The sequence below is a fragment of the Rhodamnia argentea genome, chromosome 8 (genome assembly GCF_020921035.1).
Source record: "Rhodamnia argentea isolate NSW1041297 chromosome 8, ASM2092103v1, whole genome shotgun sequence".
Classification (NCBI taxonomy): Eukaryota; Viridiplantae; Streptophyta; class Magnoliopsida; order Myrtales; family Myrtaceae; genus Rhodamnia; species Rhodamnia argentea.
In genome coordinates, this window is record NC_063157.1 from 28350413 (window position 1) to 28366830 (window position 16418).

The 16418-nt window shown below is 39.8% G+C and overlaps 2 protein-coding genes across 4 annotated transcripts; one reads left to right on the forward strand and one right to left on the reverse strand.

Annotated features, from left to right (window-relative positions):
- Positions 1 to 885: 885 nt before the first annotated feature.
- On the forward strand, positions 886 to 5339 carry LOC115738173. 2 transcript variants are annotated; one of them, XM_030670707.2, is made up of 4 exons: positions 886 to 932; positions 3107 to 3607; positions 3699 to 3799; positions 5230 to 5335. In XM_030670707.2, exons 2-4 carry the CDS (start codon positions 3445 to 3447, stop codon positions 5308 to 5310), a joined length of 345 nt encoding a protein of 114 aa, XP_030526567.1. In that variant the 5' UTR covers positions 886 to 932; positions 3107 to 3444; the 3' UTR covers positions 5311 to 5335. The 2 variants fall into 2 exon arrangements, 1 of the variants encoding a protein (XP_030526567.1); XR_007199638.1 differs by lacking the exons at positions 886 to 932; positions 3107 to 3607; positions 3699 to 3799 and adding an exon at positions 4849 to 4985 and having other exon boundaries at positions 5230 to 5339.
- On the reverse strand, positions 4349 to 15232 carry LOC115738172 (transcriptional activator DEMETER-like). 2 transcript variants are annotated; one of them, XM_030670706.2, is made up of 20 exons: positions 15037 to 15232; positions 13685 to 14612; positions 11224 to 12978; positions 10782 to 11132; positions 10155 to 10245; positions 8645 to 10070; positions 8431 to 8510; positions 8127 to 8211; positions 7934 to 8025; positions 7788 to 7856; positions 7636 to 7672; positions 7473 to 7555; positions 6667 to 7095; positions 6293 to 6329; positions 6127 to 6184; positions 5827 to 5966; positions 5636 to 5701; positions 5400 to 5514; positions 5277 to 5315; positions 4349 to 4920 (listed from the first exon to the last, which is right to left on the reverse strand). In XM_030670706.2, the coding sequence occupies exons 2-20, from the start codon at positions 14295 to 14297 to the stop codon at positions 4820 to 4822; spliced, it is 5667 nt and encodes a 1888-aa protein (XP_030526566.2). In that variant the 5' UTR covers positions 14298 to 14612; positions 15037 to 15232; the 3' UTR covers positions 4349 to 4819. The 2 variants fall into 2 exon arrangements, with proteins under 2 accessions (XP_030526566.2, XP_030526565.2); XM_030670705.2 differs by having other exon boundaries at positions 11203 to 12978.
- Positions 15233 to 16418: the final 1186 nt, after the last annotated feature.

Consider the following 16418-nt stretch of genomic DNA (forward strand, 5'->3'; position numbering starts at 1 on the left):
TGAAATTTTTGTGTGTAACTTTGACTGTCTGGTAGGTTTTTCAACTAATCCATTTTGATTTTGCCAGCTGACTAATTTCCTAATCGTTTCAATGGGCTACTGATGGAGGCATCTTGGAAAATTTGAGAATGTGTCTTGCAAGGAACTCGTTGATGAGCTCAAGGATCAGGACCAACTGATGCTTTGTTAATTTTTAGCAAGGATGGCATGAAATACACTTTTTGCTGGGATCATTTAATGTTTAAGGCATGTATTCATGTGCCTTGCATTTGACACTCAACTTTGATTCGGAATGAAGTTTTTTAGTGCGAGCGATTGATTCCTCAAGTTCTGCTTAGCTAGACTACTACCTTTTTTTATTGGAGGTGAACCTTCTTATTTTTAGTTAGACATGTAATATTAATACGGCAGGTATAGCCGAAAAAATTTGCAACAGTTATGAGCAATATAAAAGCTATTTGTAGCATTATTTATACATGCCCATTGGCTTTTTAGACGCATTTGATGTTTATTGACCAACAGATGGCAAGTAGCGTCCAGAGGGTGCTTAAATCTAAGCCCTCATACCTTTGGACTGCTTTAACTTCAGATCCACACCATGTTTTCTTCACCTGTTGCTTTCAACTTATTTACGTAAATGCATTGTATTAAATGTTATGGTGCAGGGAGGCTTCTTTTCTTTTGACATCTTGCAATTACACTTTTGTGTATTTTTAGTCCTCTTGAATTAACCAATTGTCGACCCAAAAAAAAAAAAAAACCAATTTACTACTATGGTGGTGTCCTCCTAATGTCTCTCTACTTTATTCATGTTGTTTCTGTCCAAATTTTAACCAATATGTTTTGCGGGCTTATTTTTTTTTTCTTTCACCTATGTAAATTTGCAGCCAAGGTTGTGGAGGATACAGCGGAGAAGTGATCCAACATAGTAGGTGGGTGAGGCTAAGTTTGATACATTGTTTTGTAGTACGTGTTAACTGATCAAGGTTACAGATTAATTTTTTATGGTGTTAGATGATGTATATTGAACCTTTAGTTTCTTTTTTTTTCTTTTTTATGACATCTCATTAACATCATGCTCACTTTGGGACGTGATGAAGATTATAGGTATCTGTTAAACATTCTCTAAGTTTATCATTTACAACTTTTCGATGTACAATGTCAACTGAAATGCACGAGATCTTGTTTTGCTTTATATAGGACAATATCGTCGAGAAAGTCATTGAGGAGTTCACTTTATTTGCTAAATAATATGGCACAAGGGGTCCTACTTTTGTCTTGCAATTTCATGTTTCCCTCTTGGATCTTTCTTAGTAGGTCCTCCAATCACTTGACACTGAAAGACATAATAAATGCACAGTACAATGTTCTCATTATTAGATGAAGAGTTGCAGTAAAATTATATGAGCAAATTGGAAAAAGCAATTAGTCTCTTTGAAAAACAATAGACAGATGATTTCAGTTTCATGCAACGTATAATTCATATACTCGTTTGCTATCATGTGCCATGTCTTGTGCAATATGTTCCTGCCTCGGCACATGACAAGCAAAATCATGCTGTACTCATGCTTTTCTACACTTAGGTTAAGCTTAGTAACAATCTAATATGGAGTCTTCTAGAAGTTAAACTTTTCTACACTTAATGCTGTCTTACTCGTGTTAAGTGTGATCAAAGCATGGGAAATCACAACGTGTCTTTGTTAAGTATGGTTATCAAGTGGCCCAGGGGCACTTGATAACAAGATCCATTGCTTGAGTAACTAATCTTAAATTTTCTGAGGAAGTGATCTTATAAGATTATTTAATATTTTGTACTACAATAGGCTAATTTGTGTATTTTCCAAAAGAAGTATCCTGTATTTTACAATCTCATATGTTCCTGTCTTCCTCATGTCTTTATTAAGTACTGTTATCAAGTGGCCCCGGGGGCACTCGTCAACAAGATCCATTCATTAAGAACTAATCTTAGGTTTTCTGAGGAAGTGGTCTTACAGTATTCTTAGTATGTGGTACTAGAATAGGGTAATTGTGTATTTTCCAAAAGAAGTATCCTGTATTTAAGAAAATTAGAAGGAGATCTGCCAAATTATAATAGAACTGATTGTCTTCCTATCTTGCACGTACTGAGCACTGGTACTTTGTGCTGAACTGTGGTAATTTGTCATACGGTTGATAAAACTTTGTTCTTTTGGTACATAACTTTGGTAATTTGACTTATATATCGTTAGCTACTATTCTTAAGTTTCTCTGTACAATTTATTCCTTTCAGACATTGAAGAGGACATAGGTAAGAGTAGCATGATGAGTTGTTAGGAAGAAATTTTAAGAGCACTATGATTTACCTCCTATGTTTCATTTTTAGCATTTTTACATATGAATTTTGCTGGCCAAATAATGTGATATCCTGTCACACAAGCACCATAATATGGCGTATTTTATGTGACTATGGTAATTGTTTCATAGGTGAGTCAGAGATTTTTTCTGCTTTCCTGTAATGTTGACATGGGAGGAATCTATATAAAGATTTGGTGTATTTTTTTCGAGGTCTCTGTTTATATGTTGATCATGTCAGAAATGGTTGCTAACATGGATAAAATCTCGGGACAGTTTGTGTAATTTACATATGAAAAGCAAATAGAGTTCATGCAAGATTTAGTTGGTGTTTCTGATTTCCCTTGTTTATTTCTACTGCGGGCTCTGAATCATCATGATTAACAGTTTGGACACGTGATAGTCCTCGTATGTTAGCTGAACATTTACGTCATTGAATAAATCTGGTTATGAAATGAGACAAGGCTTTTTTGCACTGCACTAGTAAAAAGATAATGCGAGGTCGTTTAATTGTAGCTGCTATTTTAATGTCTTTAATTCTTAGAAAGATAGCTCAGCTTTAAGGACATTCCTGAGAGATTTATTGAAGCTTGAAGTTTTCACTTGTTAGATATTCTTATATGTATATTGATTTCAGATATCTTCCTGTCTTCCTTTTATTCTTCATGCCCTTTTTTTAATCTAGCTTGCAATTGAATATTCATATACCGGAGTATAATCCTCTAGTAGAACTTACTGTTTGTTGGTCCTCCGTAATTGTGGTACTTCTTTAAAGAATGTTGTCGCTTTTTCTTGCTGCTTCTCCATCTAGCGGATGAATTAGAAGCAACCGTTGCTGGGGGCACATTCAGTGCAAATAAGTGCTGCTTTGAGAAAGAAAGCCACCTTTCCTATCAATTTTGTTTCTTCACCGTATCTTGCTTAGGTATCGGCACCTGACTAGAAGTTTGTTTGGACTACTCCCTTTTTTTTTTTTTTTTTTTGGGTCAAACTACTCCCTTGTTAACTTGGTATATAATATTAGAATGATTAACCCTGCCAGTGACATTACACTGATAGATAAAGATGAGATAAGTAAATATCTGTAAGAATAGGTTATGGACTTTTTTCCAGATGTTATTCAGTATAGATCCAAAACTAAACCATCAGAACATCATGGTTTTTACAGTTAGAAGTTCAGCTAGCTGTGATTTTTACCAACCAGCATTGGAGGATATTGTTTGCTGGTTGAGTCAGGAGATGGAAAATGCAGTGGCATGTCAATCTCGTGCTTCAGGTAACATCCATTGACCTTGTGGCTGGAAATCAGTCATGTACACATCATCCTGATTTAACAGTGTGGATATCATTCTACTTTGCATTCATAGGTGTTAGATCTGTCTTTGAATCGATGACAGCCCATGCTACAGAGATTTCAACTTCTGGTCGTGTTTCTTGCATGACTTTTGTTGAAATATCACTTCTGAAGGTACATCAGCTGTAAGCTTATTGATGAGAAGCTTGGCAGCTACGAATAACAACATTGAGAGGATTGTTAATTTTTCCTTGAAGAACTTGATCTTTTCCTTGATGTAATTGGAGGCAAAAGCATTTTAGAAGTTTCCTTAATATAGAGTAAAATGAAAAGAAAAAGATGACAGTTGTGATTGACTGATGCTTTAAGAACCTGCGCTCCTGGTTGATAAACAGATCTGTATGAATTTTGGATGGTTAGCAACCTGTATCAACTTCCCTGGGGAATCTGCACCACTGTAAGCAGTACCAATGAAGTTACCAGTTATGAGAACTTTGGATTTAAATTATAGATGGCCTGGTGAGATTTGCTTTATTTGCAACAGTTCAACAAAAATAAGAATTACTTTCGGAATTGTGAAGAAGAAATGGAAACAGAAAGTCATCTAGGCTTGCTCATTTCAACTCTCCAGCTAAGGAAATGTAAAGTGGGCTTAATAGGTGGCACATGGTAGATGTATTGGAGAGTATTTGAAGGTTTGGAGCTACTTAATGTGGCATGACCTGTTGAAAGCTTGTTTTGTCATTGCATTGATGCTTTCATGACATATAATGATAAATGTTTACGAACCGTCCCAGCACTGTCTACGCTGCTACACCATACTTTTTCCATGTCACAATATAATTGCTTTCGCAATTGACAGGGCAGCTCTTGAAGAATGGCTCATTGTGAGCAAGAATGAATAAATGACAGCAATTATATGTACAGGCTAAACTGCACTTGTTATTTCTCTGGTAGTTAGTTGAGATCTGCTCTGTGCCATGTGATGACCATATCTCTCCCGTTAAGAGGAAGATTGAACTTGAAATGTTTTTTCTGTTGACCTTTGGCAGTTAGATGAAGAAAAGCTGCATTTTGTTAAGGAGAAGACTGGTCCTGGCTTTATCAGCGCTATCTGCTCTTCTGCGAAAAAATCCTGTTAGTTGGCTAGATGCCTCCTTTCATTGCTTGCTTTCCTTTTACCTTTTTTTCTTCTCATTTTCTGGTCTTGGCCTTGCTTGCGGGGAAGTGCAACCTAGCCACCAGTGGTCGAGGGGCTCGGAATTTGCGGTCAAACCCTCTCACACAAACAAATCCTGCATTTGAACTTCCATTTGTCAAAAAATGGCTCTATCAAATAGATGTATGCATGTGCAATCAAGTGAGGAGTTCGACTGGAACTATAATTGTCTTTTTATCATTTTCTGTCACTTTGGTAATATTATATCTGAAGTATGGGTTTCTCCTCTTGAACCGCTGTGTTCTCCCCAGATATAGACAACTACAGGGTAGAACTAGTTTGTTGCAATGTCCAAGGGAATCGTCATTATTTGTAGATGATATCTCCCATCGTATCTTCTTATTCTAATACAGTTTTGTTTTATGACAGAATTTTACTTTTGCAGGTTAACAGGAAATTGATGATGATGATATTGATGGAAACATTGCTTACCTCTCCAGAAGCAATATTGAATTTCCTCAGTTGACAGGCCTAGAAGAAACAATTTCTTGGTAAGAAACATTCTTTCATGTTGCTGTTGAAAGTGAAAAAATGGGTTTTGCTATCTTTGCTTACCTCTGAATATTGTTGTGACAGAGGTTCCAAAGTATACAGTCCGTCTTCTCAAACTCCATATAGAATCTCTTGGAACACATATTGGATTGATGCTTGATTCATGATCTGCAAACATCTGCATGATGAAGGTATCAGTGTTGTTACTGCTGATAGCGACAAAAACTATGATGTACTTTTGAAAATTAGCTGCTTTTTCATTTAATTGTCTTGTAGAAGTACCAGGGTAGCTTATTTACCTCATTTACTTGGAAGTATGTTCCATTCAATGGGAAGCTTCCTCTCATTGCTGTTCTGCAAGGTATCTACAAATGCGTTGCTTGAATGTCAGCAAATCTACACATTGCATCTTGCTTACAGGAAAAGCTAATACGGTCGGAAAAATGTATTAGCTCATGCTAAAAAGGTTGGCAGGAATGTATTATCTCACCAGAAGTGTCCCTCTGACAGTTTGTGAATTAGCTTCTCGAATGCTATTGCATGAAAAGCATGTCTTCTCCTCACACAAGTTTCCTGTCTTTTGGAGCTCACAACCTTCTTGAGATTGTTGGACTGAGTTGGCAGTTTCACCTGGTGGTGTATTATATCGGAATTGAAAAATTTGACATAGAATGATCAACTTTTTGGGAAGAATGACTTGCATTCAGTCTATTTCTTGTGGCATAATTTCCATCATAACAGGCAGTCACATGCAGATAGCTCATTGTTTTACTTAAAGCTGTACACTGACCTGGTGTCCATATAGCAAGTAGGTAAGGGCTTGGGTCATCCAGTTCTCTCTTTTCCAGCTGTCGATAAATAGATTTGCTAGTCAGATGTGATGCTTCGTATGCATATATTTGTAGTCTATGTAAAGTCATATAGAGAAGTTTTCTGAAAAAAAAAAGGAAACGAACCCCTTGTAGGAGAGGATGATCATCAGGAAGTTCGTATCTGCAACATATGAAGGCAGTGAACCTTAGGGGTTTGTGGGGAAAAAACCCAGCCAAGAACTTAGAAGAGAAGATAAATTGGTGTTTTCGTCATAAGATTCTTTGATGAACTTTGCTAGTTCCTCTTTGTTCCAGTAAGAAGAACAAGTTTTGAGAATTTGGGATAAGGGTCATTATTCAAATGCAGGCAGTTATAAGCCCTAATGTTCCATCTTAGTAGCACTTATTTCCCACTTGTTCACAATATGTATCTGTTTTAGTATGGTTATAAGTCTTTACTAATAAAGAAGCTTTTGTCCTATGCTTTTGATAATTACTTTGAGAAGAATTCGACTTACACTTGGTGCTCTGTCCTTAGTCTGCTCACGTTCTTGAGTTTTCGAGCTGGAATAGAAGCAGCTTCTGGATTCAGAGCAACTAAGGCCTTGGACATGTCAGCTTCCTGGAGTTCCATGTTGTTCGCTTGCATAAATTGCTGAAGGTTTTCGGTGAACTCTTGGATATTCAACTTGATGGTGGGGATTTCTTCATCAACATCCTTCAATGCATCCTCAATGTCACTTTCCAATGCTACTGCACGCTCTTCATCTGGAGTGGCTGGCTCTTCAATGATGGGTTCACAGTTATGAACTTGAAACATTTCTTCTTGTGAGTAGGGTGGAGGTAGCGACATGAGATTGATGACTGTTGTGGGCTTGGTCTCAGCCAAAGGAACTGTTGAAGAGACAAGATTCTTCTCCTCTGGAGCTGGAAGGGCAAGTCTCGCACTACAAAAGACAGGTATGGCTTTAGTTTTATTATGACGTCCTTTCAAAACAGTGAAATATGAGCTAAGCTTTTTTTTATATATTCTATCTCATCCTGTGATCACTCTCACACTCATTCTCACACTGTGTGTGTGTTTTCCCTTAAATAGTTGCATCTAGCAACTAGGAATAGTTGAGTTGTATCAAGAGTGCTGCCGAACTTGTTGGACTGCTAGGCTTAATAATAGATGTCATAGATTCTATAATATTTAGGTGCAGTATCTAGTATCCTTTTTGGATTTTCTCTACCTTCAAGAATTTGATAACTAGCTCGTTATGCTTATTTTCTGGCTTAATGGTACCATAAATGTGCATGGAAGAGATAACAGGCAGCAAACCTTGCAAAAGCACTAGCGAAATGCCTGCACTCTCCTCTCATTGGGCAGGCATTACAATTCGGTTTACTCTTGGTGCAGAAAACCTGCACGAAAATCAAATATGAGAAACATGACAATTCATCTGATTAATCTTATGGCAACACACAGAGTTTATCCGAAGTACCTTTCCAAATGTGATTAGCTGGTAATGTAGCTCATAGCTGTAACAACATATCAATAGTCAGTCTTTAGAACTTGGAGTTAATATGATATACTAATTTATCTGAGGAGATCACGCTTGGAACTTTAGGAAATTAAAGGGAGAAAGTCCGGTACAGTGTTCGTTGATCAAGCTTGCACAATCTTGGCCACAGATATTTCTGAATTGACTCCAGCACTGGGTACCTGAGGATTTAATCATTGTTGTTAGATATATGAATAGTCTTGAGGCTTTGCTTATGATAGCAGGCCAAAGGATTTACATTTCTAAGAGGTGCAATTGCAGTGACTCTGGCAGTGGTTGGAGAGGTACCCATCCAAGTCGAACTGCTATGCGTCCTACATTGGTGTCCACCTGCAGAAGATGATAAACAAAGCCAAAAGTCATCCTTAATTTTTAGTTTCCATCTCTTCAGAAAGGTTATATAGCTGGTAGTTTCATGTAATAGCTCTTACTGGAAAGGCAAGATTATGAAGCGTTAAAAGCCTCACACATTCTACACTTTTCAGTCCTAACCCTCGTATGCTCAGTAGGTAGTCCCTGAAATTTGACACATGTAGGTGTCAGATAATGCTTATGGAAAATTTTATGCTGCATATTTGTGCGAAACCTTTTTGGTCTGCAGTGCACATGTGCTATGTGATATTGCAGCTTGATGTGAATATGTATGTGAGTTGGATATGGATGTGTCAGATGCTAAATGCGAGGTCTAATTACGATGCTCATGCTGTTCCATTAGCAATATATTAGATTGCTTACTTTGCTTTGTCAGCGGAGACATCTCTCAACCATTCAAGGTCAATGCTTCCATGGTCTTGGACCAACCGGTCGAGGAATCCCTGCAGAATGTGCCATTGTCAAATAACATTCCCTTTTACATTCTTCCTATTCTTTTTTCCCTTTTCGTTTTTAAGAGGATATAAATATATGCTGCTCTTAAAATACATGTGGCTGTTGAGCTTGATGGAAATACCTTAATTCTTTCTGCTAGCATGTTGTTCATCCCTCTTTCTTTAATACAATTTGATATCTCACTAACACTGGCTTGCCTTATTGCTTCATAATCTAGTGAGTCCATTGCATCTTTGCCTCTTTCTTCTCTTCTTCCATTAGGTTGCACCTCTCTCCTTAAAATATCCCAATCAATTTCGTTGCTCTTCCCAGTCTTAGCCTTTCCTCTTTTTGTTTTCACCGGCTCAATATTTGTCTCCTTAGATGGCTTTGTAGATGAAGACAACTGCTCCTCAATATGCGGTGCGGCAGCTTTATTTTCCACATGGCTTTGATTAACAACTGTTGAGATTCCGTCCCTAACATTGGTAACTTGCTGAGGACTCAGTGAAACATTCTGTACGTCATTACACTGCCTTCGAGAAATTGATTCCCCAAGAGTATCCGCTTCTGTAGCCAAACTACCCTCCAGGTGAAAGAACTTCTCATCTGCATGTTGATGGGAGATGCAAGAAGGTTGGCTAATTGTGAGATCAGGGCCAGAGTTGGGACTCTGAGGACATGCATAATTTGAGCCCAAAGACTTGTGATAGCTCATCCTTGGTATTTCTTGAGTGCGTAGTGACAATTGGTGGTTGACTGCGTATATATGTTGACTTTCCTCCTGTTGCTCTACCAGTTTAGCTATAAGATTTTCTGCTTCTGCAGTGCTGAATTTAGATGCTGTTGGCCATGAACATATGCTTTCATCACCAAGCATGTCATCCTCCAATCTTGATATTCTGGAATCTGGATTAATTTGCACGTGCTGTGGAATGAAAGCAACTGGTGGAAAATGGGCAGGCTGAGCATCCGAATTTATCAGCTGAGTGTACGATGATGAGCCATTAATCCTATTGGTAGTGTTGAATGCTGAGTTTCTATTGTTGTCTGCATTATCTTTTGATTGTTGATCCCCAGATCCCAATGTGCCCCTGCTTTGATGGGTGAATAGATCCTGGAAAAGGGCTTTCTCCTTCCGTAAAGAAGATTCGAACATTGAACGGCGAATTTCTTCAGGTCTGTGGCCGATGACCAAATCTTCTGATTCAGAATTGGAGCCCGAATAGGATCTGATCCCTCCAATGCTTTCGTTGATTGAGCAATCAAAAGATTCTTGGGAAGAGAGGACTTCCTCCTCCGAGCTATGAGTTTGTCCCGCTAACAAGTTCATGGTTTCTGTCCCTGGAATTTCTGCGGCTTGCCAAGACACGGTTGATTCATGGTCAGTCACTGAGTTTTGGCTGTAGATTGGGTGCCTTTTTGCATGCAAACTGATACTGTCAGTTGGGCTCAACATGATTATTTCTGGTTCCTTGGAGAATGTGTTTGTGTTATCCTTGTTATAACCACTTCCAAGGGAAGTTGACTTGAGTGGAAACCGTGCCGCCAGTGACATGAAGGCAGAGCTGCATTGTCGACAAAATATGGTCAGTTTTACTGGATGTGTTCTGTTGGCAATTGTTCAGCATTTTCCTAAAACGTTTACTTACCTTGAAAGATGATCAGAGACATTCTGAGTGAGGAATACTCCAATCACCGAATCAACAACTGATCCTTTCCATCGAGAAAAGCGTCTGTCACCTGTGAGAGGTAAAATAGGCATGCTCAGTAACTCTTGATGCTGTTGATTGGGCTGTTATGTGGGCTGTTATGTGGTCTTTTGCTTATAGGAAAATTATAATGAAATGAACTTTTGCAATATGGAGACTTTTCATATGACTGCAACTCGAATACAAAATTGATTTCTGCAGGACTCTCTGTTATTTTAATTCTGAACATAAAATGCCTGATCCATGATGCATGCACTTTCACCGAGATAGTAATGTTGATCTTTGCATATTGACTTTGAGAGGGTCGGCACTTTAGGGTCTTATATATATATATAGATGTTTTATTGCTGATTTTATGTTTTTTGTCTACAAATGATTTCGCTGGTGAATTGTAATCTATGTAATACTTTCTGCTCTATCTCTCAATTGATCAGATGCTATAGGGACATCTCATGATGAATGTCGAGAATATTACAGCTGGTCTTTCTGCTCTGATGCAACTGGAAGTGCCTATTGACGTTTGTGCGATGGATCAATGATCTACATAAACTAGACAAAGCACTTCACCTTGAACGAGATGCATTCTGGCGATGAATGAATTTGCTCGTCCACGGAACACTTCCCTCTCTTCTTCCCACCATTTTTCCTTGTCCTTGTGATTTTCATCAAGTCCACTTCCATCCTTACCCATTAGAAGATTCCATACCCTGTTAGTTTCTGGGTCAAGGTCTACTTTTGGCCGTGGTTTGCGTTTCCTGCCTTCAAAGGGAACAATCATGCCAGCTCCAGTATAGGGTACAATTGCATTTTGCTCTGCTTCCTTCAGTTTGCTGCCTTCTCCATTGAGATTGAGCACCTCCAATTTGTATATGATCTCATCAAGGGCGTTGGGGTCTTTTTCCATCGATGAGTTTGAACCTGAATAGCATGAATAGACTGATAATTATGGTGGACTCTAGCAAAATATACGGGCCTTGCAAGTGCTTAAAGTATGGGTTCCAGGAAATACCTCTTGTCACTTCACCATTTTGTTGATTTTCATGGCATGGATCCTTCTGCTCTTTATGGAACTTCTTTGTGGAAGGACTCCGCTTGGTGGGAGGTGCAGTCTTCTTTGCTAAACGATTTACCTGCTGCTTTCTTGGTCTTCCTTTCTTTACTGGTTGAACAGTATGTTCTGGAGCCTTTTGCCTTTGATGATAATCCTGACAAGCTATTTTGGGCATGTCTTTCACTTGCAATCTGCTGGTTTCCTCCCTCTGTTCATGAGAATGCTGTTCAGCAGAAATTTGATGCTCTCTTGAAACATTACCCAAAGCGAGAGACGGAAGATTCCATCCACTCGTACAATTCTGCAGCCTGTCTTTTTCATTGTGGTAAATGCTTCCAGAAGCTAAAAAGGGGTTCAACATCTCATCGTTCATCTGTAACGTACTTCTATATGTGGGTTCACCGGATACACCTCCTACATGCACTTGGCTTGAAGAATCTAAGATCGCTGGAACACAAGATGAGACACTGTTAATATCAAGTGTTTTCTCTGCTTTCTTCCTTTTCTGGGTCTCTGAGTAAGCCGAACTGAGAATGCTAGTGTTGCTGAATTCACTAGTCCGGACCATTTGTTGCAGCCATGTGGGCATTGAATTTGCGCTAGGGAGATACGTCTGCTCATTATTTTGATGATACACCCTCTTTAGTCCCCTTGCCTCACTGGAGTAGGAAAAAATTAATGGTGCTGATTGAGGCACTGCTTGCCTAGACATTTGAAGGTTGCGAAGTCCTGGAATGTTCACTTCTCTTCGTTCTGCACATACAAATTGCTTCTGCTTAAGGAGCTGTCCATCTTTCAAACCCATCTGGCAAGCCATGCCAATGGCCCTAGCCATGTTATCCCGTGTGGCTATTCTATGTTCCAGTTGGTCTGTAGTTCTGGCTGGTAGGCACTCACCAGCCTGCCTTTGTAGCAGTGGAAAAAATGTAGTGGGCCTTTGATTTGTTCCAAACAAACTCACAGCTTCCGGTTGATTTATCATGGTTGATCCGTCATGGTGACCTATCTGCTGAGCTGATGTTATTCCAGACAGAATGTTTACTCTCCTGCTTAGTTCTGAGGCTTGTGAATCTACAGGCAAGCGAAAACCCTCCATATTCCTCAACTCCTCTGGTCCAGCTACTGTGGTTGCCTCAGCTGTCTTTTCTAAGTCAAAATTCAAAGCTCTCCTACAGGACTTTGCAGCAGTTCCATCATTGCCAACTGCGGTCTCCTGTTCAGCATCTGCCTGTTCACTTGCTGATTCTTTAAGGCCTTTCTTGCGTATGTACTTCCGCTTTCCAGATGGATTCTCATTTCTCTTTGGTTTTACCTGAGTTTCAGGTTTTCCAGTCATCTTTGGCTTACCTTCTTTAATCACCTTCGGTCTGTGCTTTCTTCGCTTGGGTGTTTTCTGCTGGGGTGTTGTATTGAGGTCAATGCCTTGGCTGCTTTCTACGATGGCATCCTTCTTCTGCTTGAAAGATTCCACAATATTCTCCAGGAGTTCGTCTGAATGGTTTGTCTCACTTGTCAATGAGAACAACTTTCCCTGCTTGTTCTTCTCTTGGATTGTGCTTTCGAATGGTGAGGATTCAAGAAATGCAGAAAGCTGGCTGTCCTGGTAAGGTGTTGCTGGTGTGAACAATAAGTTGGTCATGCTTGGTGGGGAACTGACTTCTGGTGGAGTGGAGTTTAGATCATAGGTTGGTCGTGAAGGCAAAGGAAATTCATCTGTGAAAAACAGAGTTCAATCTTTCACTGTTAGTGGAAGCACGGTATAATCTTTGAAGGAATGGTATTCTTAGGCTTAAAAATACCAGGCACAAACAAGAAAGACAGCAACCAAGCTTCATCCTACTGAGTCGGCTAAATGAATATTTTATGGTATTGCACTGTCAGCAGCAACATAGCATACATAACTTCAAAATTTTCAGCGTCACTCAAGTCTTGTTAACAAATTCTGAGGTAGAATAGCTTAAAACCAAAAAAAGATATGGTTGTATATGTTGACACCAAGGACGCATAGCCTGAGGAACCTCTACTATGGGGAGGATGCTACTCAGTCCAAGGATGCATGTTTCTTCGGTTTTGTTTTATTTATGAAGGCAAGGTTTCTTTTCGTATTCCTACCAATAGCCTTTATATTTGGTCTAGAGCTATTTGTTTTTGTCGACTCACATGGTGTCTTAACCTTATTTTAAATAAAGACTTGTATTAGAATGATCTATTCTTTATTTCTTGATTTACTTCAAATATTGTGTTAATTGCGGTAACTATCTTGGTGGAGTGACATATGTTTCTCTACAGAAGCATATCCCGATGAAATACCCCTTACAAAGTCTAATATTTTCAATGCGCAAGGAAAATCTAAAGCACTGGCAATTGATAATATTTAGTTGCGCTACTGTGGAAGTCCCGAAACAATCTTTATACTTACATTTGGTTGTCTGAGTAGATGAGTAATCTCTTCTCAATGCACTTGTGCTTGCAGCATTCATCTGACTGCCAATCAAGTCGCTTGTGGTGAAATCTCTGCCGCTGCTGGAAATTGGCTGGTAGTTAGAAGACCAAGGTCTCTGAACCTCGTTGGCACCACTGCTTGAAGCTCCTTCAACTGATGGATCAAAAGCAGAAGCGTCGAGTCCCAGTAAACTCATCATTGGTCCACTATTCCAACCTGTTTCATCATCCATATCGAAGATAGGCATCGATTGTCCAGCAATCCGATTGATCAGCTGGTTCGTCCGGGCTAAATCTACATCATACCCAAGGTAGCTCTGAATCTCCTCTGCTGGTGCTCTAAAGTTGAGATTTTGGACCGACCCACCATTGCAATAAGGCATCTCCTGCATATAACCATGGCCATTGGGGAGGCCAGTAAATACTGGGCAATTTGTTCTGCCATGTAGGCTCTCGATTTGATCAACCGGAGTCGCACGAGATCTTACTGGGATTGGTCTCTGCGGTGTGTGTACTTCCCAATTGCCAATCTCGAAGTCTCCTCCTTGCGGCATTGGGAACCCACCGCCCGAATTCCACCCGGAATTCATGCGACCACCTGGTTATTCGATCCCTTGTACAATTCCTTTTCCAGTTGGCTGGAATCTCGAATGTCTTTATTTTCTTCTGGTAGCCAAATGCGGCTACCGAAAGAACAAGAAGTAAAAAAAAAATAAAAAAGACAGCAGATTCTCCAGAATTCTATCGTCTGGCTCTAAAACCCGGTCCTTTCTGGTACCACATTTCCTCAATTCACCGTGCTTCTGGAAATCCCTCAATCGAATTCTTGCTGAACCACAACCTCTACTCAAAGTGCCATGCACCCAGTGAAATCGTCAGCTGTTAAGAGAGAGAAGGCTCCTCACCTGATTGAACCAAATTGTACATTAATGACTTACCCAGATATTTCTCAACAACTAAATCCAGCTAACGATGCCCAGCTCTTAAAAACATGGAAAGTCACGAACAGAAATGGAAACAGATTGCAGGAGAAAAAAAGTAAAAAAAAAAAACTAGCAAGTATCAGAGAAAATGATGGAAACTTCTGAATCAGCAGGAGTTGGAGCGGATTTGATTAGTTCCCAAATGCGAGAGATCGATATCCACAAGGCAGCCGAGACAAGAAGGAAATCTCCTCGGAATCTTCAGAGATACGGGGAGGGGATGAATGAGTGAACAACAGCGAAAGGAAAAAAATCAGAAACAGCTGCAGACTGCCGGGTGGGTCAATGCCCGAAGTACGGAATTTGGAGGAGACGAGAATGGTATTCGATTTCGAGCTCAGCTCACCGATCTGGTCGTGACTCGGACGGCCGGCCGGCCGGCGTCGGGTGGGGTTGCTGCAGAAACGAATCAATGCCGCGCCGGAAGCAGCCCAGCCAGTCTTCGTCGCGGTAAACAAGCTAGAGAGAGAGAGAGAGAGAGAGGAGAGAGAGAAGAGAGAGAAGAGAGTAGACCAAATAGATAGATGGGAGAATTTTATTTTATTGGATGACAAAGAAAATGCAACTTTTATATAATAGGAGAGATGGGTATGGGGGGCACCTTCGGTATCTTCAGACTGGCCACACCAACCAGTTCATGACTTCCAAAAATCTGAAAATTACCTTTCTGGCTGTTGCCAAATTTCGTGACATAACAAACCTTCATGCACCACAGTAGACACCTGCTCTGGCCCTCCCCACCACCAAAAAAAAAAAAAAAATTTGGTGATTGACTTGCCAATCTCACTATTCCTTACCTGCTGACGACCTTTTCAGAATTCCGAACACCAAGTCTCACACTACCTTTCGATATCGTAGGACCGAGATCTCGCATGGAAGGCTGCTCACCGCGTGAGTAAGTGATTATTGACATGCTAATCTCGCTAGTTCTTTAACTGCTCACAGAATCTCGAAACCGAAATCTCGCACGAAAGGCTATTTACCGTTCGAGTGAGATCCGATACGATCCTATCCACTCATTTAGTGTCGTTACGTCAATTACTATTGTGTAACAAAATTTTGGATAGTTTCTCTTTGCGCAAGTTCTTTCCTAGTACTACAGCTTGCTGTAATGTGGGTAAAGTTTTGCCCAATTAAGCTCAATTCCTAAGAAAAACTTGCAAACACTCGCACAAAAAAAAACACGAGCACACACATTTTCTTGCAATGTTTTTGTGAGGTATAATTTTTTTTTCTAAAGAATATATTATTTTTTTTCACCTATCCCTACTTCTATAGTTTCTAAATCGTATGACGGAGTACTTCGACTTACGTTCGTATTGCTTATTTAGAAAGAAAAAATCATAACCTCGTCACAATCTCATGGCGAGCGTGGTCCATTAAGTTAGTTTGTTCACCTATCTTTGGATGCCATACCTTGGGCTAGTAAATACACATAACTACCATCAAACCTCGTTTTTTTTGGTGCAACATTAAATGTTGGATCTTGTGGATTATGTCAGGGACAGCAAATGTAGCCCCATATGCTGGCCAAACCACACGAGACCTAAACCCAACTCCCACCTAAAATCTCCAATTTGACAAATTAACCTTTTGATGATGGTTTTGCACAACAGGAAGAGAGGAGGAGGAGGGGCGGGGGCGGGCTTCTTTGTTCATCCTTCTTTTGTGAAAGTTAGGTCATATGGCAAGTAATTAGCATGCAAAGAAAAAGGAAAAATCGGAAAA